General features: G+C 41.5%; 2 protein-coding genes across 2 annotated transcripts; one reads left to right on the top strand and one right to left on the bottom strand.

The window, feature by feature from the left end:
• Positions 1-1,149: 1,149 nt before the first annotated feature.
• Positions 1,150-2,538, top strand: LOC128743180 (protein HGH1 homolog). Its single transcript, XM_053839707.1, has 3 exons — positions 1,150-1,459; positions 1,516-2,240; positions 2,298-2,538. The coding sequence occupies exons 1-3, from the start codon at positions 1,205-1,207 to the stop codon at positions 2,395-2,397; spliced, it is 1,080 nt and encodes a 359-aa protein (XP_053695682.1). The 5' UTR covers positions 1,150-1,204; the 3' UTR covers positions 2,398-2,538.
• A 5,612-nt stretch (positions 2,539-8,150) lies between these two features.
• Positions 8,151-21,584, bottom strand: LOC128739817 (cytochrome P450 4c21-like). The gene is made up of 2 exons (XM_053835319.1): positions 21,032-21,584; positions 8,151-9,088 (listed from the first exon to the last, which is right to left on the bottom strand). The coding sequence occupies exons 1-2, from the start codon at positions 21,582-21,584 to the stop codon at positions 8,151-8,153; spliced, it is 1,491 nt and encodes a 496-aa protein (XP_053691294.1).
• Positions 21,585-21,620: the final 36 nt, after the last annotated feature.

Here is a 21,620-nt window from a genome sequence, read left to right as displayed (position 1 = left end):
CTTCACTCTGGATTGAACTTTTTAGACGACGGGTTCGCTCGGGGTGTTTTTACAGTTTCCACCTCACTATTAGCAGTATCATTGACAACCCGAAAACGTATGTTTGTTCTCCCGAAAATGTATTTCTTATTCAGTGGTCGGATTGGAACTAACCCAGGTTAAAAAACAAAATCACTATTAAACTAGGACAGGACGTGCCAAGTGTCAACCGCGACGTTGACCCAAAATTGACTCAATTTCTGATTGGCTGGAAGCGACGAGCAACCGTTGATTGGAAAATGTAACGCGGTATAGTTTTCAGTGTTGCTGAAACTCATTAGCGGGAATACGACAATAAGTTATTATTTCCAAATTTTGATTTCTTTTGTATTCTGTAGTTCTATGCTTGGTTCACCATTAGTTTTGTTTGTACACGAATTTTAATTTTCAAAATGAAATGCAAAACATGATTTTGGTCGCATAAACTGTGGCGTATTCGGGAGCTGTTGTTCGGTAAACGAAGTTATTCTTAAAATAATATGTGCAGGCAACAGTGGTGCAGAGTGTAACAAAGAATATTCAATCGGGATGGCGGTAATAATAATAAGAAGAATAAGAAGCCAGTTGGCACGTCCTGTCCTAGCTATTAAATTATACTACAGTGGACCCCCGTTCGTTTGAACGATTCCTCATGCAAACTAACGGGGTTAGTTTTTAATTTGAACAACTGGTAGCCCTAAATATGCTGGAACTTGTGTAAACTGGCTGCCCTACTCTTTGTTATTGTTTGGTGGTTTGATTCAGTTGGCAATTGCAAGCAGCGAATATTTCATTCTCCGATCGGATTTCTACCATAATCGTTGGGAAAACGCAATGTGAAACAGATTAAGCACGTAGATCAGCACAAACGAATCATGTTTATGTGCATTGTCTGCATAAGCAAATGATGTCATATTGAGAATGACGTTTGAACCATTTTTAATTTGCACGTCGTGCAAACCAACGGGGTTCAAATTAAAAAGTGTTTAGATTAAAAACGGTCAAACGAACGGGGGTCCACGGTACCTGTACTAACCTTGCTCTAAACGTCGCTATTTCTTCACCAATGAACATCTCATTGTCCAAATTCAGCACGTGCGTTTGACATTAAACATTGTAAATACAAAATCTGAGACTGGATATACATCATCGATGATACTCAAAAGGTGGCGATTTTAATTCTGCCATGGAAGCGCTTCAGGAGATTATTCCCTTTCTGAGCAAATTTGCTCGGCTGGATTTGAAAGCAGTCTCATTGTCACATGTGTTAAGCCTCACCGGATCGAGAGACGGGATAGAACTTATCAGTAATTGTACACCACTGTTGGCTAACATTGTCGATCTTACCGGTGATGATTCGGATGCGCTACGAAAGGATGCAGTGCTGACACTGGTTAACATATCGGCAGAGCAATGTGGTGCCGAAAAACTGGTTGCGGAAGTAAGGTTTGTCTATAGTTTCAATTACAACTAACATTAATTTAAACCAATTTTAAGTTGGCAGACCAAATAGTACCGTTGGCATACGATGCGGTAGTGAATGAAAACTCTAAAACGGCGGATGCATGGAGTATGGTACTCTGTAACATGACACGTCCAGAGCACCTTGTCGAGGCAGTTGTAAATCAGCTACTTAAAATTGAATATGCTTTCGAAAAGCTAGCCACATGTTTCACCAGAATTAGTTTCAACAAACAAAAAGGGCATTTAAATTATTTGGGCCCTCTTTTTAGCAACCTATCGCAAAGCAAGCAAGGGCGAGAGTTATTCTGCAGCCGGGAAACAGATTTACTAACTCGAATCTTACCTTTTGTCCACCATGAGGGCAGTATTGTTCGCCGTGGTGGAGCAGTTGGTCTGTTAAAGAATATTTGCTTCGATAGCACCATACACGAATGGCTTCTAAGTGGAAACGTTGATGTTCTTACTTTCATCCTCTTTCCGTTGGCTGGACCGGAGGAGTTTGACGACGAAACAAACGATAAGCTTCCCGTAGAGCTACAATATCTAGGCCCAGAGAAAGAACGTGAAGCGGATCCAGATATCAGAAAGATGTTAGTAGAGTCTCTGGGACAACTGTGCGCTACTAGAAAAGGTCGTGAGTATCTACGGGATCGCGGTACCTACGAGATTCTCAGGGAATTGCACAAATTTGAGTGCGGTCCGAATGGAGACCCGCGTGTTCTGGCGGCCTGCGAAAGTGTGGTGGACATTCTCATAAGGTACTCCTTTGTATGCTAAATTGTTTGTGGTTTATTTTTATCGGGTTTGCTTTGCAGGACGGAGGATGAGATTGGTGAAGATAATTTAAAGACCCTGGAAATTCCTGACGATGTGATTAAGAAACTGAATGACTTAGAAAATAATAGCGAGTTGTAACATTAAGTTTCATTTGATTTGGTTCTTTAAGATGTTCTTATTTGTATATAGATAACATTAATAATCAATTAAATTCATTGAAAAGAAGCGAACCAGTCACAGGCTGAAAACCTCTGAAATAAATATGTAATCAAAATCAATTCATTGAATTGAATATGCAATTTAACGTTCAAAATAAATAACAATCGCAAAAATGAAAATCAGAGGGGTTATGTACAAGACACGACCGCATATATAGGTGACGCAGGACTACGTAAGTCTCTTTGTAGTGATAGTAACATGTATTCATGCTTGTTATCATTCGATGCTTCATGTATACATGCTATATGCAACATATATACATGCTACATGCGTTGTATGTAACATTTATCAAAGTAGTAACATTACATACGTTCAATTCTCAAAAGATTGTGCATTTGAAAACAATTTGACAAAATCAACATCAAGAATCCATACTTTTTTTCATTTGGGTCAATTCTGGCTTTAGTTTTCAAAAGGTCGCATAATGCATGTAAAGGGGTTGATTATGCGACCTTCTGAAAACTAAAGCCAGAATTCTTAGAAGATTTTCCGATCGATTGGTGTAAGAATATTGAAAATCGATCGGAAAACCGCTGAGCTATTAGCGCTCAAAACCTATCATTTTTCGTAACGCTCGCATTTTTCGATTTTTTGGAATGACACCCTATCTCAAACCTTGCCGTAAGACGCAGTCCTACGCTGAAGTTTTTGGAGCGTCTTAGTAGAATACGAAACCTACAATTAAAAAAGAAGAAAACTTATCCAATTTAATTCTACTATGTATATTTTATTCACGACAGATACGTATTTCACCTACGACTTGCAGGCTTCCTCAGTGTCTCGAAAACAGACACTGAGGAAGCCTGCAAGTCATAGGCGAATAATATACGTAGTAGAATTAAATTGGATTAGTTTTCTTCTTTTTTAATTTTAGGTAGTCTTACGTCAAAAAAAAAGAGGATTACGTAAGATCAGAAAGCCTTTTAATGTTACTTTGCGGACATTTCGGACAATTATTACAGCGGTATTATACGAACTAACCGAATAACCGAATGACGCGTACAGAAATGGTGTATTATACAGGGTGTTAAGTAGCTTAGTGTTTTCAGGATGTTTTCATGTGATACTGAAAATTGGTCTTAAGGGGGGACCCTACTCTGGAAGACCGAAAAATATAATAGATTTTCGTAAATTTTTTTCAGATGATAGAATTATAGTTAAGTGCTGGGTTATTTTGGTTATTGGTTAAGGTATATTTGAAGATATATTTTGTATTTTTTAGGCAACAGAATAGTGATTATGCTGGTGGCGGGTGGCCGCGTGAATGCCCCCTAGAAAATAGTTCCATGCTGGCGGTACGTGCCGGAAACCAACGGAGTATCGTAGAACGGAATTCATGGATGATTTTGAAGCTTTAGGTTAATACCTAAATTGTTACGTAGCGCTTTTTGAAAATTCGAAAAATTATCAAAATGGCTGCAAGTAGTAGAATTAAAAGATATAAATAACTTTTTGTTTTCTTCTTTTTTATTGTTTCAGGTATTCTACTAAGACGCTCAAATAAACATTAGTTAATTTGATAAATTGACATGTCAAAAAACGGCTACGTAACCATTTAGATAATTCATTTTTATATGCTGAAAAAATTTTTCAACCAAATCGGTCTACTAGATTCTGAGATACACGTACCGCCAGCTAAAGAAACATGATTTTGGGGAAAACGCGTTCAAAGTTTCGTACAGCAATGGACTTCCCTTGAGGTGACTCCACAATAATTGCCGTAAGTTTTCAACGAGATCAGGTATCAAAAATCTTTTACCTTTCTGAAGGTATAAGCGTAAAATACAAAAAAATAAAATTCGATTTTCCGACTTTGCAGAGCAGGGTGCTTAACCTTCCGTTACTCGCGCCAACTTCAATTTATAAGCATGCTAAAACCTAACATAATTTGCACGAATATTAATGTCACTTGGTGGAAAACTTATAAAACTTTTTCCACGGTTTGAAAGATCTTGGTCTGCGGATCAACTTTGCTGAAAACAGTAATGAACATATATTTTGTTTTGAGCATAAAAACTGCTTTTGAAATTACAGAAATCAATGACGCGTGTTTGAACCTTAATGAAAGAGACAACATTACATTTACCCAAGGGAAAATGTACTGGCTGTGGATTTTTAAAAGACGAATGGCTATGAAATTATGCAAGATTTGACTACTTTATTGTTATTCATACATCTCCTAGTATGGACCTCTCAGTTTTGGTCTCGAGCTGCAGCACAAATTTAATGTTCAAATTTCGGCTGTTAGATTGTTAGATGTTAAGATCGTACACAGGTAACGAATAAGCATTTCAAATGCAATTTAAATGCAAGTCAATAAGCATTTAAGTTGCCTTAAATGCTACTTAAATGCTATTTTGGCAAAATATGCGGCTACTTTTCTGCTAGCCCTCTTATAGTGGTGACAATGCTTATTTGCAGCTAGCTACCGACAAGAAGAATTTAAATAGAATTGTGGATGCCAATTTACAACAGTTATGCAGTCAAAAGGCTGATAAACAGCAACCTGCAGTATAAAACGCCAGGGATGCTAATAAACGATTGATTTATTGCTTATACTAATGCTTATTGGTTACCTGGGTAGTACTTGCCTCAAGACCTACAGTTGGCTGCGTCGTCTGTTGAAGAAAGAAGTAGAAGTTAAATTCTGAAACTGTTCTAGATATAATCTTGGGTTTTCTTCGTTTTTATATATGCCATCCTTATAGTTATAGTCTTGGGTTTTCTGAGTAAATATTTTTTTTTAGTTTGAATTTATTGTGTTTTTGTACTACGGTAGGTCCGATTCTTAATGACGACTATGTCAAATTTCATTTCAATAAGCCAGTCGTCCTATGTTCGAATCCCGGCTGGAAGAGTCTATAGGATCGTAGCAACTGGCCCTGCAATTGTCCTGTACTTTAACAGCTGGCTGCGAAATTTGCTGTATAAAAACAGTAGGTCAAGTTTCGATAACGGGAAGGAGCACATGCAAGTGCAGAGCTATGAAAGTGATCCTATAAAATTGCACAGTACATTATTTTTCTGACAGGACATCAAAGTACGGTACAAAGTACATATTGAATGCGACGATTACTAGTCGCGTTTCGCGTTTTATATGTTTTCTCTTCTCACGCTTGTCATCGATGTTCATAAATCTTAATCTTTGCAACACTGAGAAACTTTTCGTCGAAATGCTGATTAACAAGATTAACGTTACAGCTACGAGTGTATGTTGGTACTTGAGCTGTAAATTAATTGCAACTAGCTATTTCAGTTGGCATTGCTAATTGCAAGAAAATTTTTACATTCAAAAGTGCGCAATCGCTTGCAAAAGTGTTATTTTAGATTGAACTGTTTCGGTATGTTCGGTGCACTTTTTTTGTTATACAGTGGTAACCCGATTTTGTCACTCCCCGATTTTATCACTCCCCGATTTTGTCACCCCCGTTTTTGTCACGTTTTTGACCCGATTTTGTCACCCCCGATTTTGTCACGTTTTTTACCCGATTTTGTCACGCTTGTGATTTATCAAAAGCTTAGTTTGAAAATCATTTTCAAACATGTCAAATGTGTTAAAACACTGCGAAAACAATTGTGTTGATTATCATGTAGTTTTCACAAAAGTTGTTTCTTATCTCCACAACTATAATAGCTAGAAGGTCGCTTTCTTTGGCAAAGTTCTTTATAATAATCTTCTCAAAAATGTTGTAGAACATTGTTTTGCTCTATCTCTTATTGCTTGAAAAATAAATTTTCTATCTTACTTTTAGGGGGGTTAATCAAAGAATCGTTCATACCATAAGAAAGAACGTTTTACGCTATGAAATTTCTATGAACATAGTTAACCAGTATAATCAACCATTTCGGCGCAATTAAAAAACGCGTGTTTTCATACCTGTGGGACTGCTGTGAACAGGTGACAAATGTCCACAGAGAGGTAGATGTAAGTGCGAAATGTTCTAAAAGTGATCAGAATGAAATATATGTTGTTCGTTCTAAGTTATCTGCAAAAAAATAAAAATTGAAAAAATACCCGATTTTGTCACTGTCCCGTTTTTGTCACCCCTAAATTCACCATGGGGGTGACAAAATCGGGTCATTACTGTATTCCAAGTAATAAGTGCGCCGAAGATATTAAAGATTGAAGATGGATAATACGACACCAACTTTTCAAAAGGTCCTAACTGCAAAATGTTAACAAAAGGCGTGAGGTTTTCTTTTGTTATGTTAGTTCAGCAGAAAATAACTGTCACTCAGTTTATTTAGATTTTGCAGTTAGGTCCTTTTGAAGAAATTGTCAAATTGAAGATTACTTCAAATAATGCTCCAAGAACAAAGCGAATCGCTACAGGTTTTTAAAAGTACAACAAATTTCTACTTCTGCAAAAGCTTGTCTTTTGCGTGAACTGAAATATAGATGAAAAGGAGAACCGTTCAACGATGGTTTTATTCGGTTCAAGCCTACAGAGTTCGTAGAGTTCTAGGAAATGCTCTTCCACAACCCAGGACCAGTCATTCGCTGGTACGAAAGTGTTACCGGTGAGCCAGGCGTATCTGATGATTGAAAAATAGCCATTTTGAGTTCCTAGGTTGCAGAATATGCTGTAGGCGGGTAAGCAGCTTTTATGCTGTCTACTAATAGACGAAATGGCTATACGCCAGCAGGTTCTGTTGAATCCAACAACAAAAACGCTTGACGTCCTCGTTCAACATTATACCATCAAGTTGGACTGTATTAGCGATCCAAAACACCACCCAGTTGCAAAAGAAGCACTGGTGTTCATGGTAACTGCTATTATTGCCTATTTCCTGATGCTATATTTAGGAATGGGCTCAACTTCCTGGCGAAAAAGGATGTAATTTTTTCCTTTTTTGACAAGTCTTTACCAACCAGTAACAAATGTGATAGCATTCACTTTCGATGGCATGTGGTAAAATTTTGCCACCGATAATTTATAGGGGTGTAATTTGAAGACTGAATCGATAAGCGTTTCAAAACCCAGCTTCAAGCATCGCTGTACGGATGATTGCATATAGTTTGATTTAGATGCTGTACATATTTTACGGCTTGTTCGAAATACTAAACGGTCGCAAAAAGTACTTTGCACTTGCAACGGACTTATGAAATGAAATTACCTCAAAAATCCTAATGATTTGCATAACCCGGGATTTGCAAAGACCGGAATTTGGTCTTACAAATAACCTAACAGATAAACATATCCTATATCCATTGTTAGTAGCAAGTATCTGCATAGTTTCGTCGTCCCGGTTAGAAAACAAGTTAGGCTAAACTTTGCGCCCGGTGGTATGACTACAATAGGCGGAGAGGGGCACAATTTGTGTCTAAAAATAACTCAACCTGAGTTGGTGGAGTTGGCAGTACGTGGCAAGCTTAATAAGTAGATTGTGGAGTTGCGGGCGGTTGTGCGGGGGTTGTGTGTGGTTATAATTGGTTCCAATTATAGCTTGGTTCGTTGACTTTTGTTTCCTATTACGTATGATTTTGGTCCGGTTGTTGAAGAGGTAAACGAAGAGGTAAAGCCTAAGTTGTGTAGCATGTTCTTTTTATGGTCTATTTATGTTGGTTTTGTTGTATTACTAGTCACAAGAAAAGCAAAAATTACTAATAATGGACATACATTACGTAAAAAGATGCAATTTATAATTGAAACAAATTAAATTTCAAATTTTTATTGTTTGGTCCGCATACTCATCGTGAGGATATGTTTGTTCACTACTTTGATTGTCATTGCTGCTTTGAGACGAACTTCTTCCATGCGCAGTTCTGTTGACAGTCTGAATCTGTGTAGTACACCCGCCAACATGATCTTCATGGAGATCCACGCATATCGTTTACCTATGCAATTCCTCGGGCCAGCACTGAAAGCGAGAAACGCGACAGGATTATGCTCAAAGCACTGAAATCTTTCCGGTATGAACATGTCGGCATCTGATCCCCAGTAGCGCGGGTTGCGATGGATGTTAAATACATCGATCGCAATATTTACTCCAGCAGGAATCGTTAATTGATTCAGTTGAACTTCGCTCTCCGTTGTTCTTCCTAGAATTGCAGTGATAGGAAATAAACGCATTGATTCTTTAAGAACCATTTCCATGTACTCTAGTTGCTGAAGCTGTTGAATGCTAATTTCGTCTATATTATTTCCGAAAATTCTCTCTAACTCAGTTATTAGTTGGTCCTGAACTGGAGGATGCATTGCTATTAACAGCAATGTGTTGGCTACTGTTGATGCGGTTGTTTCATTACCGCCAAATATCATGGTGTTTAGTTCCTTTTCGATAGCATTTCTGTCGAAATGGCAATTCTTCTCAGCGGCGGCATAAAGTTGTTGGATTAGGATTTGAGGTTCAGCAGTGGTCGTGGCATTCTCTTTGGAATATTCTTCCTTAATTGGTCTGTGTCGTAGTATTTCTTTGGCGGGTGTGGTAAAAACTTGTCTCGCTTTGCTCTCTCGCCGATGGTGGCTGGTTAGGCGATAAAGCCATTCAGGATGTAGGAGCACGTTTGTAACGCGTTTTGTTACCAGTTCGAATAGTTCGTCTAAAACTTCCAAATAGTTGCAACGCGGTTGTCGTTGAATGTCCATTTCCAAGCCCAAAGTGGTAGCTGAAATAATGAATTAGATAAAGTAAAACATCGCTAAAAAGAATTTTTGCAAATTTCATGAAATGAAAATCTAGAGAGATTTTTGTGATTAATACTGTTTAGGAGAGTGGTTATATGTTTATAGACTAATCTCAAGTTTTTAGTCTTGACCTTGAAATGCGGTCATACATATATATTAATATTTTTTGAAACGATGGTTCTACAATTGATGAAGGGACGGTAGGGGAAAGAAATGAAAATTTTTTGGTGAAGGAGGGGAAGAGCTGAAAGGAAGGGGGGGGGGGGTATTGGTAGCTATGCTTGACAAGTAGTCATTTTGACTCCTACCTTTTGTCCAATGCTGGAAGGTGCATGAGTCGAACCAAGCTGTAATCTGAGATTAAAACCGGATTCGAACCCACAACACCTGCCAGCTATCAAAAAATTTTCATTTCTTTCCCTCACCGTCCCTTCATCAATTGTAGAATCATCGTTTAGAAAATATTAATATATTTTTATAATAAACTAACTCCAACTCAATTAGACTTAAGGGAATTTAAACAAAATGTCGTACAGTATAGTTTTTTGGGATGCCATGATTTTTCAATAACAAAAATGAATAAAAGAGCAGAAGTTATTTTAGTTGAAATATAAATTTTAAAATAACGAACAGCATTGGAAAGATTCTATGGATTCAACCCATACCATGAGATGGGAATTGTTTGTATGAAAGTCTAGTTCAATAAGCTCCTGCTGTCAACAGTGTGCTGGCTGTGTCGGATTCCCCGTACGATGGCATCGTTCTCACTGAAACATGGCTTGATTCGCAGATCACTTCTAATCAGCTGTTTGGGGGAGGACTATACCTACTGTTTTTCGTACTGGTCGTAGACCAGCCAACAGTAGCAAGAGCAAGTCGTGTGGCGCTGGAATGCTTATTGCAGTTCGACGTCATTTTTGTCTGCTGTGTTATTCGATGCAAGTGATGATTCACTTGAGCAATTGTGGATCACTGTTTCAACGGGAACTACTAAATTAGCGAATGGTGTCATTTACGTTCCACCTAATTTACGCAATGAAGCAGAGGTAATTGGCATATCTCGTCAATTGTTAGGGTTAATGAGGCTCTCAACCAGCATGATGATCTACTGCTGTTTGGCGATTACAACCTCGCTGGCCTGCCTTGGAAGAACAAATATTTCCTCGTTGACGACCAATCTTCCAGTAGCAGTTCCTGTCTTTTAGATGCCGTTACATTGCGTGGTTTTTACCAGTTGAATCAGGTGCACAATCACAACGGCCGGCTCTGGGACCTTATTTTAGCTAACTATTCTGCATTGGTAGCATGTTTAGCAACCAGGGATGGCACGATAACTTTGACTCAATTGATATTCATTTGACAGTACCGTCTCAGCCAAGCAAAATTTGAATAAGATTCATATGGGACATTTGTAGAATTAGTTATTATCTACAATTTTGTTGAATAAAGTTTTGCTGGATCTTTTGTAGTTACGGTACTATAATGCTAGTAGCTCATTCTTAGCTAAGTGAACGTTCACTTGGTTACTAATGTGAGCTACTATACCAGCATTACAACACCGTAAATATAAAAGATACAGCCCAACTTTATTCAGAAATGTTGTAGATAATAACTAGTTCTTCAATCGTCCCATATATAACTTTTTCAAATTCTGCTTGACGGTATTGTCAAATGTATGTGAATTGAGTCAAACTGATTGTGCCATCTCTGTTAGCAACTAATCCATTTGACGAGCTTACAAGGAAACATCACTATCGGTCACAGGCGTAGAGCTTAACCATATACACCATAGTGTAGCCCTGTCGATCCAGAATTTCACTACACTGCTCGTATAGGTGTAGCCTATGGAACTTTTTTGGGAACACTTAACTTGAAATTTGTATGAGCAGGGGACTCAATGGAGGCGCATGGTACATTGTGAATATCCGAAACGTTTATGTAACAGATCAAAATGAAAATTATATTGTTTAAAAAAGGATGATTAGATTATGCAACAAGCTTTTCTAAAATCCCTTTTTCGTTAACCTGGAAGTGTTATTAAGCTTTTCTACTCGTTAATTGCGATATGTATGTTTGGTGTTCTGAATGAAACTGTTATGCTAAACAGGGGGAAATCAATTGGTTTATTTATTATTTTATGCAATTTCATGTTATTTTAATCTCTGACTTAAAGCATGGGTTAGTTTGTGTTTGTGTTACACTGCTGTTTGCACAGTTTCTGCTAGGGAGTTCACATTTGAGAACACTTTTGTATCCCGATGATTGAGCGCATCAATGAAGCAATCGTGTAGCTCACAAGGAGAACAGTTTAAAAAGCAAAAATTCGTGCAAAATTGTTTTTTGCATGTTGCGTATCATGAAAGATAAAGACAAATTTACACTGGTGTATCAAATTCATGTGGATGTTCATCAATGAAATCGGTCCGGTACCACTCTCAATCCTTGGCACCAATAGAATTGTCAATACATTGTTCCGCTCTGCCAAGATTGTGATGCCATCGAATTTTATTACATACGTTTCGCATGACATCCTTAAATGGCCGATTAATATATATCTATGCCGGTTTCAGAACCGAGGTTGAGCCAGGCGAAAGTAAAATGATTTTCATTTTTATCTGAGTGATTTGCGGCAACTCCATCATTTGCTTACAACCGGACCATGAATTAAGTTTTAAAATTCTGTCGTCTTCAACTATGTCCAATAATACCTTTACTTACTTGACTTTTTCGGCGACAATCAACTTATCGAGTCCATCGTCTCCACTTTTCTCGGTCTTGGGCTGTCGCTCTCCTGTCGCCCCCAACACCCGCTGCTACGCCAACATCGAACATCTTTGTATACGTTATATATTTCATGATTCATGGGTCTGCGCCATATTCTTTCGTCTAATATGCCGCCAAGAAGTGATTGCAGGATCTTACGCTCAAAAACGCCAAGAGCTCGTCGGTCACTTTATTTCTATTTCCACGCTTCGTGGCCGTAGGGTACCACCGGGAGAACTAGCGTCTTATAGGGCGCGAGTGTTGTACGGAGTTGCAGGCTACGGGACTTCAGCTGGTTACGTAACCCGTAGGAGGCCTGTTGGCAGCCTTTTTGCTTAACAACTCACATCGATGTCGCTAACATACCAAGGTAAACCAATTCGTCGACCACTTCAAAACCACCGCAGTTACAACACCCACGGGCCACCATATATTTTGTTTTGCTACAATTTTTGAAATGCCCTATCCGCGCAACTTCCTTTTTAAGACGCATATTCGCTGTTTTCAAAGTTTTACGGTTAACACCGATGATACCGATGTCGTCCGCAAACGCTAGGAGCATATGCTATTTCGCCTGATGGTAGTACCGCATCTCTACACGCCTGTCCTTCGAATAGCACCTTCCAATACAATGTTAAACAGCAAATTCCATAGTCCGTCATCTTGCTTCAAACCATCTAACGTTACAAACGAGTCCGATGTGAACATATGGTCCGTCGTGGAGCGTCCGTCTCGAATACCGCACAGGTGTTCGCCAACGGCATGCAACGGCATAAGTCTGAGAAATAGCTGCTTTGCTGTTTTTCAGCTCTCTCACTTCTTTGCTAACCTCGTCCAAAGGTGAATCCACAGCGTGTCCATCATCTTCAATCGTTATCCTATTTCTGTGGATCGCTCTATCATGTTGACCATACAACAATGCATCGAAATATTGTTCCCAATGCCTAGCCTAGGGTATGAAAAGGAGAGAGTTACCTGGAAGGAGCGTCAAACATAGCTCTGGCTCTCTCAAGCTCCCACCTGGCGCCTCCACGCAGATCTAAGTCAAATGATGACGGTCGATGGCCTTACCCGGAAATGCTTCACGTACTTACTGAAGCAGCTAAGCTAGGAGGTGCGAACTAGAGCGCCTGTTCTCCAGGTGAGGGGCGGCTCACACAGCGTCTGTCTCGTAACGGGCGGCTGAATATGAAATGCTGTATCCCGCAAGCTATACCTAAGATGGCAGACCCATCAGCGGGATGTAGGTATCGCGACCCCGGTGAGGTAGTATACCGAAAACTCAATTACCACGAACAACGAACAAAGAAATTCAGGACGGAACAATCGGTATAGGACACGGCAAGGGACAAGGAAACGATTAAGAGATAACGATTGGAAACTTGGTACCTGGAATGTCCGAACTCTCCATGAACCGGCACGGGCTGGCTTGCTTGCTCGAGAGCTGCATCAACTCAGAGTGGAGATCGCTGCTATTCAGGAAGTTCGGTGGCCAAATTCCGGAGAAAGAGAGTTCCGTGCAGTAGACCCTATTGCAGGCACTTCTTTTAAGTACCACATCTACTACAGTGGCGGTAAGAAAGCTGAACATGGAGTCGGTTTCGTAGTGTTGGGAAAACAAAAGTTATCCAGTGGAGGCCCGTAGATGACCGTATATGCGTGTTGAGGATTAAGGGCAAATTCTTCAACTATAGCCTAATCAACTTATACGCACCGACAAATGATAAATCCGATGATGCTAAAGACGAGTTTTACGACAAGCTTGAGAGGACCTATGGAGAGTGACCAAAACACGACGTGAAAATCATCATCGGAGATGCAAACGCGCAGATCGGGAGGGAGGAATTCTTCCGTCCAGTTATTGGAAGACATAGCCTGCATCTGTTGACCAATGATAACGGTCTGAGGCTCATAAATTTTGCCGCGGCCAGAGGGATGGCGATCTGTAGCACCTACTTTCCACGTTTGAATATTCGGAAACAAACCTGGAGGCATCCAAATGGAGACTCTAGCTCTCAGATCGATCATGTCTTGATTGACGGTCGACACTTTTCGGATGTTATCGATGTACGGTCTTTTCGTGGACCAAATATCGACTCTGACCACTATCTCGTAGTGAGTAAGATTCGCGCAAGGCTGTCGAACACGGCGAAAGCTCGCACTGAAAGGACGCTGCGTTTCAACATCCAGCGGTTAACGGCAGACGGCGTTGCAGTGGAGTACGCCAGGAAGCTTCACCAGCGAATCGCAGAACAGCAGGTAGAAGAAGATATAAATGGGCTGTGGAGGAACATCCATGGTGCCATCCAAACAACAGCGAGAGAGGTGGTAGGCACGACGCGTGGAAGACAGCGTAACAGCTGGTTTGATGCCGAATGCCAGAGAGTGACAGACGAAAAGAACCAGGCCAGGAGTCGCATGCTCACTGCGGCAACGCGTCAAAACAGAGAGAGATACAGAGAGACTAGAGCTGCGGAAAAAAGAATCCATCGTCTAAAGAAACGCGAGTACGAGGAGCACGTGCTTGCCGGCGCAGAGGAGCGATACGCCAGCAACGACACACGGAGTTTCTATAAAACGGTGAGAAGCAGGAATTTTGCCATGCCTGTGATGTGCAATGATAGTGCTGGCAACCTGCTTACCGACAAAACGGCGGTAGCAGCCAGGTGGAAGGAGCACTTCCAGACACTATTGAATGGAGAGGTAAATGAGGAGATCAGCAGGGACAGGACAGAAATTGTAAGCGATGGTCAAGCTGTGGAGCCACCAACACAGGAGGAGGTTAAGAAGGCAACCAGTGAGCTGAAAAACGGTAAGGCTGCTGGGAAGGACGGTATCCCGGCTGAACTTCTAAAAGCGGGGAGCGAGCGGCTGTACGAAGCAATCCACCGGATCATTGTCAGGATCGGGGAGGAAGAACAAATGCCGGAGGAGTGGTTGGATGGCCTCATTTGCCCAATTTTCAAAAAGGGACATCGAATGGAGTGTAAAAACTATCGAGGAATTACATTGCTCAATTCTGCCTACAAGGTGCTTTCCCGTATCCTGTTCTGCAGACTGAGACCGTTAGCGGAGTCCTTCGTCGGCGAGTACCAAGCTGGTTTTCGTGAGGGTCGCTCCACGACGGATCAGATGTTTACCCTGCGCCAGTTGCTAGACAAGTTCCGGGAGTACAACTTGCAGACACACCATATGTTTGTGGACTTTAAAGCGGCGTACGACTCAGTTAAACGAAATGAGCTGTGGCAGATAATGCTAGAACATGGTTTTCCGACGAAACTAGTTACGCTGATTCGTGCGACGCTGGTTGGATCCAAATCATGCGTTAGAATAGCGGGTGAGACCTCAGCTGCTTTCGTGACGTTGGATGGACTGAAGCAAGGGGACGCACTCTCTAACCTGCTATTCAACATTGCCTTGGAAGGTGCATTACGAAGAGCAAACGTGGAAAGGAATGGAACTATCATCACGAAATCTCACATGCTTCTTGGTTTTGCGGATGACGTCGATATCATCGGAATCAACCGTAGAGCAGTAGAAGAGGCCTTTAGGCCCTTTAAAAGGGAAGCTGCGAGATTGGGACTTACCATTAATACCGCCAAAACGAAGTACATGGTTGCTGGTAGGGAACGTGGGAGCTCAAGTGGTGTTGGTGCCGAGGTGGAGTTAGATGGGGAACGATATGAAGTAGTGGAGGAATTTATATACCTTGGTACACTCGTGACATGTGACAACGATGTAAGCCGCGAAGTGAAACGACGAGTTGCAGCCGCGAATCGGGCTTTCTACGGATTACGTAGCCAGCTGAAGTCCCGTAGTTTGCAAATTCGCACAAAACTGGCGCTCTACAGAACACTAATCCTCCCGGTGGCCCTTTACGGACACGAATCATGGACGCTAAAGGAAGCTGATCGGCGAGTGCTTGGGGTTTTTGAGCGTAAAATTCTGCGATCTATACTTGGTGGCAAAATGGAAAATGGAGTGTGGCGCAGACGCATGAATCACGTGCTGTACCAAGTATACAAATATGCTGATATAGTGACGGTAGTGCAATGTGGCAGGCTGCGGTGGGCTGGACACGTGGCCAGAATGCCCGATGAAAGAGTAGCCAAAACTATTTTCAGCAGAGAACCAGGAAGAGGCCGTAGACTCCGAGGCAGACCCCGCACCCGGTGGGTGTGTGCTGTCGAAGACGATGCACGTTCAGCTGGTGTTCGTGGGGATTGGAGAACGGCAGCCCAGGACCGACGGTACTGGAGGACTATAATTCGTTCGGCGCAGGATCGGTAACGGACCGTTGCCACTAAAGTAAAGTAAGTAAGCCTAGCCAGCTTCTTCATCCATTGCTTGGCATTCTCGCTGCCCATCAAACCAGGTTTGCTGGAGTATATTTGCAAATTAGGATAATTTCCAATTGTTCTATTCAACATGATACGTAACAAAGAAAAGGTAAAGAAGAATGCTTTTTTCAGCAGCAAAACTATTTTAAACATCTCTGAAAGTTTGCCTCAATTATGCCACCGTATTTAGTTAAATAGAGAGAAAATTCCGTCCTGTATCGTAGACGAATAACTTGTACCGCAATTATCAGTATGAGACAAGTTTAATAACACTTCCAGGTGGATAAGAAAAGGATTTTAGAAATGCTTGTTGCGTAGGGTGACCATATCGATCCAACTAAAAATCAGGACATTTTCTGCCCAAACATGCCGATGAAGATTTACTTACCTACTTAAGTATTTTGCCGTCCTAAGAGAACGCCTGTTGAATAACGTTTCGCCAGTTAACTCGGCTGTGGGCTACTGCTCTCCAATTCCTCGGACACCGAGTATTCTCCGTCAGATCTTGCTCCACCTGGTCTAACCATCTTGCTCGCTGCACTCCTGGTCGTCTTCTTCCTACTGGATTTGAGGCAAACACCATCTTTGCAGAGTAGTTGTCCGACATTCTTGCAACATGGCCTGCCCATCATATCCGTCCCGCTTTAGCCACCTTTTGAGATACTGAGTTCGCCATAGAGCTGTGCATGTTCATCGTTTGGTTGATAGTTCATCATTCATCCATGGTTGATCCTCCATCTCCATACTTCGTTTTCCTGTACGGCGCCGAAGATCGTTCTTAGTACTCGTATTCTGAAAACTCCGAGTTGCAGCTGACGGGGTCGTAACTACCCAGCACTTACGACACCTCCTAAAACAAACCTCCGGGACTGCAAACGTTCGCAACTTGCTGTCAAGAAAACCCCTGAAAACCTTCTGCTTAAACTGTTCCCTTTATTAACGGATTTCCCTCGGTAACTCCTACATTTTGATATCTTGGGGTTTCACTTCCGGCGGAGATGCTGACCGGGATCCGTTTGCGGTCAGGTCGATGACTTTTGGCACAAAGCTTGATGGCCTACTCCCGGCGTTCCGGCTGCGGGCGTACTTGGGGCTCTGAATAAGCACGATGGCGACGACGCGGCGTAACTGCGATGGCGTCGTTGGCAGGACGCTCCTTCAGCTTCAGGATTGACGGATGTGGTGGTAACGGCGGACGTGAGGACTAAATTCAGTACAACTCAGGTACAGTTTCGAGTCACGTTGGTAACCGTCAGGTAAACGCAAGAAACTCAGGAAACTCAGGGGTCCTAAAAGCGAGATGGTTTGTTTAGCGTCGAGTTTTGGAGCGGTCATGGTCGGGAATATGTCGTGAGAATTCTCTGATAGCCATACCTGTTGTTTGCTTCTTTTCGCACGTCTTTTTAGTCTACCTTTAAAACTTTGTATATTTGTAGTGGTCTTTCACTAAGAATTTCTGATACGTAGCTTCATACACTCAGCTCAGAGTTCTATTTTAGTTTTATCTTCACTGTCTCAGTTGTGCGACTATATTTCGTTTTTCAGTACCGTTTCGCGCTAAAACCTCCACTGTCTCTCGCTTATCGTTTTCTGGACTCTTTATCGCCATCCGCAATCCATGTTAGCTTTGCTCCATTTTCCGCCCCCTGGTGGTGGGTGGGTGGAAGCCGTTGACGTATGGCTGCGTACACGTCATCGGGGAAAACTGTTCGCAATAGGGTGTTCCAACTACTCTCTTGACAATTTATTGCGGGACATTCATAAAATATTTTGCACCCGCGACAGTCTCCTAAACCTTGGGCAGATACTAAGCCGACGGTTACAGAGAACTCGCAGGTCCTCCTCGAGCATTGTCAATGTTTCATGCTTGTAGAGAACAACCGGTCCAGTAAGCGTCTTGCACAGGGTACACTTTGTACAAGGGCGGTCTGCTCAACCGCAATTTCTTATGAAGCCCATAGTAAGCACGACTTCCGCTGTTAATACGTCTCCGAATCTCACGACTAGTATCATTGTTTGCCGTTAACAGTGAGCCAAGGTAGACAAATTAGTCGACTACTCAAACTCATCGCCGTCGGCCTATGAAGATTTAGATTCGATAAATCGACCAACCTAAGCTTCCGCTCCTTGTGTTTAGAGGTACAATTCTCACAATGCTAGACAAATATGATCGTGATGATGTACTACTCCAACCATACAGATAACCAAATTACACTCTATTGTGGAGTCAAATGCTTTCTTGTATAAATGCTATAGTGAGTTTCAGTGAGCAAGCTAAACCTAACTACCGTCGAAATGGTACCGAAAACCAGAGGAAAAGCCCCCAAACATCCTGGCAAGCCCCAGAAAAATATCATAAGGCAAGCCCCAGAAACGAATAAGGCATACCATACGGACCCGGGGTTGCACTTGCTATATCAAGAGCTTTTCTCCATTGTACTCGTCCTGACCTATTTGTCGCCAATTCGTTGAGCATCTCGACATTTGCAAGTCATCTGCAATCTGGTCGAGCTACGCAGCACGTAAGGCCCCTCTTTTTCTAGAGTCGCTGGTGCATTTTTACGACATGGCTCATATGCCTGCGCCATTCTTTGCTTTCTGCTTGTACTCCGCCAAAAATATTTTTTTTATTGTTATTTAATGTGGTTTTAGAATCCGCCAAAAATAGTCCACAACACCTTTCGTACAAATACACGTCTATCTTCCATAAGCAGGCTGCACAAGTCTTGTGGAGTGAAAAGAAGGTCCGAATTCCAGCTTAAATGCATCGTTGAATCTCCTTAGCTGTATTATTAGCAGTTCCCCTATATATTTGGTTTGCGACGCATTTTTTACCCAATCCTCTTAACCTCCGTTTTCCATCGTCTACAAAGACAAGGAGTTGGCTACGTTTGCTAAAGTTCGTCTCATTCGTTCCGATACTTGCTCGTCGGATCACACCTCCAAAAACGATGCTAAACAAACAGTCCAAAGGACAATTCGAAAGGAGTCAACCGCGTTAGTTGGTCTGGATAACCGTTCTTGTGCACTAACTTCCATAGCTCTTCAAGTTTAACTGTATCGTATGCTGCCTTGGAATCCACGTTAATATAACCCGTGGGTATGTTGTACTTCCGACAACTCGGGAGGAATTGTCTGAGTGAGAAAATTTGACACGTAGCAGCACGGCCTCTCGTAAAGCTCGCGTGATATTGCCCTACGGAATTTCTTGATATTGTAGAAAGACGCCGCAACAAAATCTGGGAGCACTTTGTATTCCGTCGTAGGTTTTGAGCGCACAGTTACTAGTACTAGGTAATGATTCAGGGTGTATCCGCATCCCGTAGGGAACACATATTGATGATATTTGAGAAAAATCGGCCATCAATGAGAATTAGACAGATTAGGCTCAATACCCGTTGGTCAGGTGATCCCAAGGGTGGCTTGTGATTACCTTTGTTTGGAAAAAAGTACTTCCGATAATCATGCAAAGTTCTCGTTCGTGTCGGTGTGCAGACAATAAACGCGTTCATAACCCCGATGACGATCTTGATGCCCCCTGAAGATCAACTGTCGCACGTCTCGTCGTCGGGTCTACAGCAGTTTAAACAGTTGAAAGTATGCTACATTTACGAAACTGAGAATGTAAAATCATGCATCGAAGATAAGATAACCTATGTTTCTAGAGAAACTGACAAAGCAGGACTTTAAACACATTTGTACTTCAATTTCTTTAGTAAAGCAGGATTTCATTTTAAAAATCAGGATTTTCCGCTGTAAACCAGGACACCAGGACACCGCTCGTGAAAACAGGACATGTACTGGTAAATCATGACGTGTGGTCACCCTATTGTTGCGCAACCAAATCACCCTTTTCCAAACAATATCATTTTCATTTTGATCTGTTACTTACGTTCAGGATATTCACAATGTACCATGCGTCTCCATTAAGTCAGATGCCCATATAAATTTCAAGTTAAGTGTTCTCAAAAAAGTTCCTTAGGCTACACCTATATGAGCAGTGCAGTGAAGTCCTAGAACGACAGGACTACACTGTGTGGTATATGGTTAAGCTCTAAGCCTGTGACCGATAGTGATGTTTCCTTGTTAGCTATATTGACCCTCACCACTCTCGCGTTATGGTTAGTTATGAAAAGCCTATCGGTGATTTGTTTTTTGACGAATGCGTTCTGAATGCACTTGACTTCCGGCGAGGCGATTTTAATGTACAGGCCGGACTCGATTATCCGGGGAATCGATTAACCGGGGATTCGATTATCCAGGGATTCGATTATCCGGGTTATAAACAAAAATTATTTTTTTCGATGATTTATTTTAAACCTTAATGTTATAGTTTTCATGCCAGATGATGATTCTTACTAGACAAGTATTGTTTCACCTCCCTAAAGCTACAAAATTCCTTTCCGCTCTTCCCCTCCTTCACCAAAAATTTTCATTTCTTTCCCCTACCGTCCCTTCATCAATTGTAGAAACATCGTTTCAAAAAATATTAATATATATGTATGACCGCATTTCAAGGTCAAGACTAAAAACTTGAAATTAGTCTAAGTTTTAGTTGATGAATTTAATAAAGCTCTTTTTATCCATACACGCTTAAATAAAAGCACTGAGCGCGGCAAAATTTTACCGAAAGCTCAACAGTCGACCGTTCGGTATTTTTTTTATGTTGCCAAACGTTACTAAAGAGCCGTAAATGTCGATATACATCGACATTTTTACCGAACGGTCGGCTGTTGAGATTTCGGCAAAATTTTGCCGAACTCGGTGCTATTTTTTAAGTGTGTAGTTTTGACACAGGGGTATCATATAGTTGGTACTCACCGTAAACCATATCCAGGGTACAAGCGGAAACATAATCATAAACATCGAACGGTTCGTGTTGATTGGCCATAATTTGCAGATTGTCCAGCAAAATATGCACTTTTGCTTGGAACAGAGGTATGAAGCTTTTTAAAACATTCCAACTGAAGCTAGGTTGGATGATTTTCCTATGAAGACGCCATTTCTGGGCCGGAAGAGAGAAAATGCCTTCCAGAGGCGTGAATCGGTAGATCCAAGGTTTTTCAAGGCACGCTGCAGAATTAAGGATAACTCGGGCATCCTCGGGTCGGCTAATAATAACAAATGGCATTGTTCCAAGATAGAATCGAACCGGGCTGCCTTGCTGGCTGTACTTTCGGGTTAACTGTGTAAAGGTGTAGAATATTTCAGATGTTGTTTTTCCGAAAAATAAATAACTGGACCCCAGTAAAGGCAGACTGGGTGGTCCCGGAAGGTGTCGTAAACAGAGGTAAACTCGTCGATCGCGCCATAATTGTGAGCCATAGTAGGCGATAACCGAGAATAATACGAATAGCACGATTGTCTGATACATCGGAAACTGATTGCGGCCTGAGGAGATTTTGTCATT

The sequence above is a fragment of the Sabethes cyaneus genome, chromosome 3 (assembly GCF_943734655.1).
Source record: "Sabethes cyaneus chromosome 3, idSabCyanKW18_F2, whole genome shotgun sequence".
Lineage (NCBI taxonomy): Eukaryota > Metazoa > Arthropoda > Insecta > Diptera > Culicidae > Sabethes > Sabethes cyaneus.
The sequence above is the reverse complement of the archived record's forward strand: the minus strand, read 5'-3'. Positions and strand labels throughout refer to the sequence as shown.

What these genes read in the sequence shown, in the direction of transcription:
- LOC128743180 (XM_053839707.1), top strand. Translation starts at nt 1,205, where the DNA reads ATGGAAGCGCTTCAGGAGATTATTCCCTTTCTGAGCAAATTTGCTCGG. An exon ending in CCGAAAAACTGGTTGCGGAA is followed by an intron (nt 1,460 to 1,515) that starts GTAAGGTTTGTC and finishes ACCAATTTTAAG; the next exon opens with TTGGCAGACCAAATAGTACC. An exon ending in GTGGTGGACATTCTCATAAG is followed by an intron (nt 2,241 to 2,297) that starts GTACTCCTTTGT and finishes TTTGCTTTGCAG; the next exon opens with GACGGAGGATGAGATTGGTG.
- LOC128739817 (XM_053835319.1), bottom strand. Translation starts at nt 21,584, where the DNA reads ATGTATCAGACAATCGTGCTATTCGTATTATTCTCGGTTATCGCCTAC. An exon ending in TACCCTGGATATGGTTTACG is followed by an intron (nt 9,089 to 21,031) that starts GTGAGTACCAAC and finishes TCATTATTTCAG; the next exon opens with CTACCACTTTGGGCTTGGAA.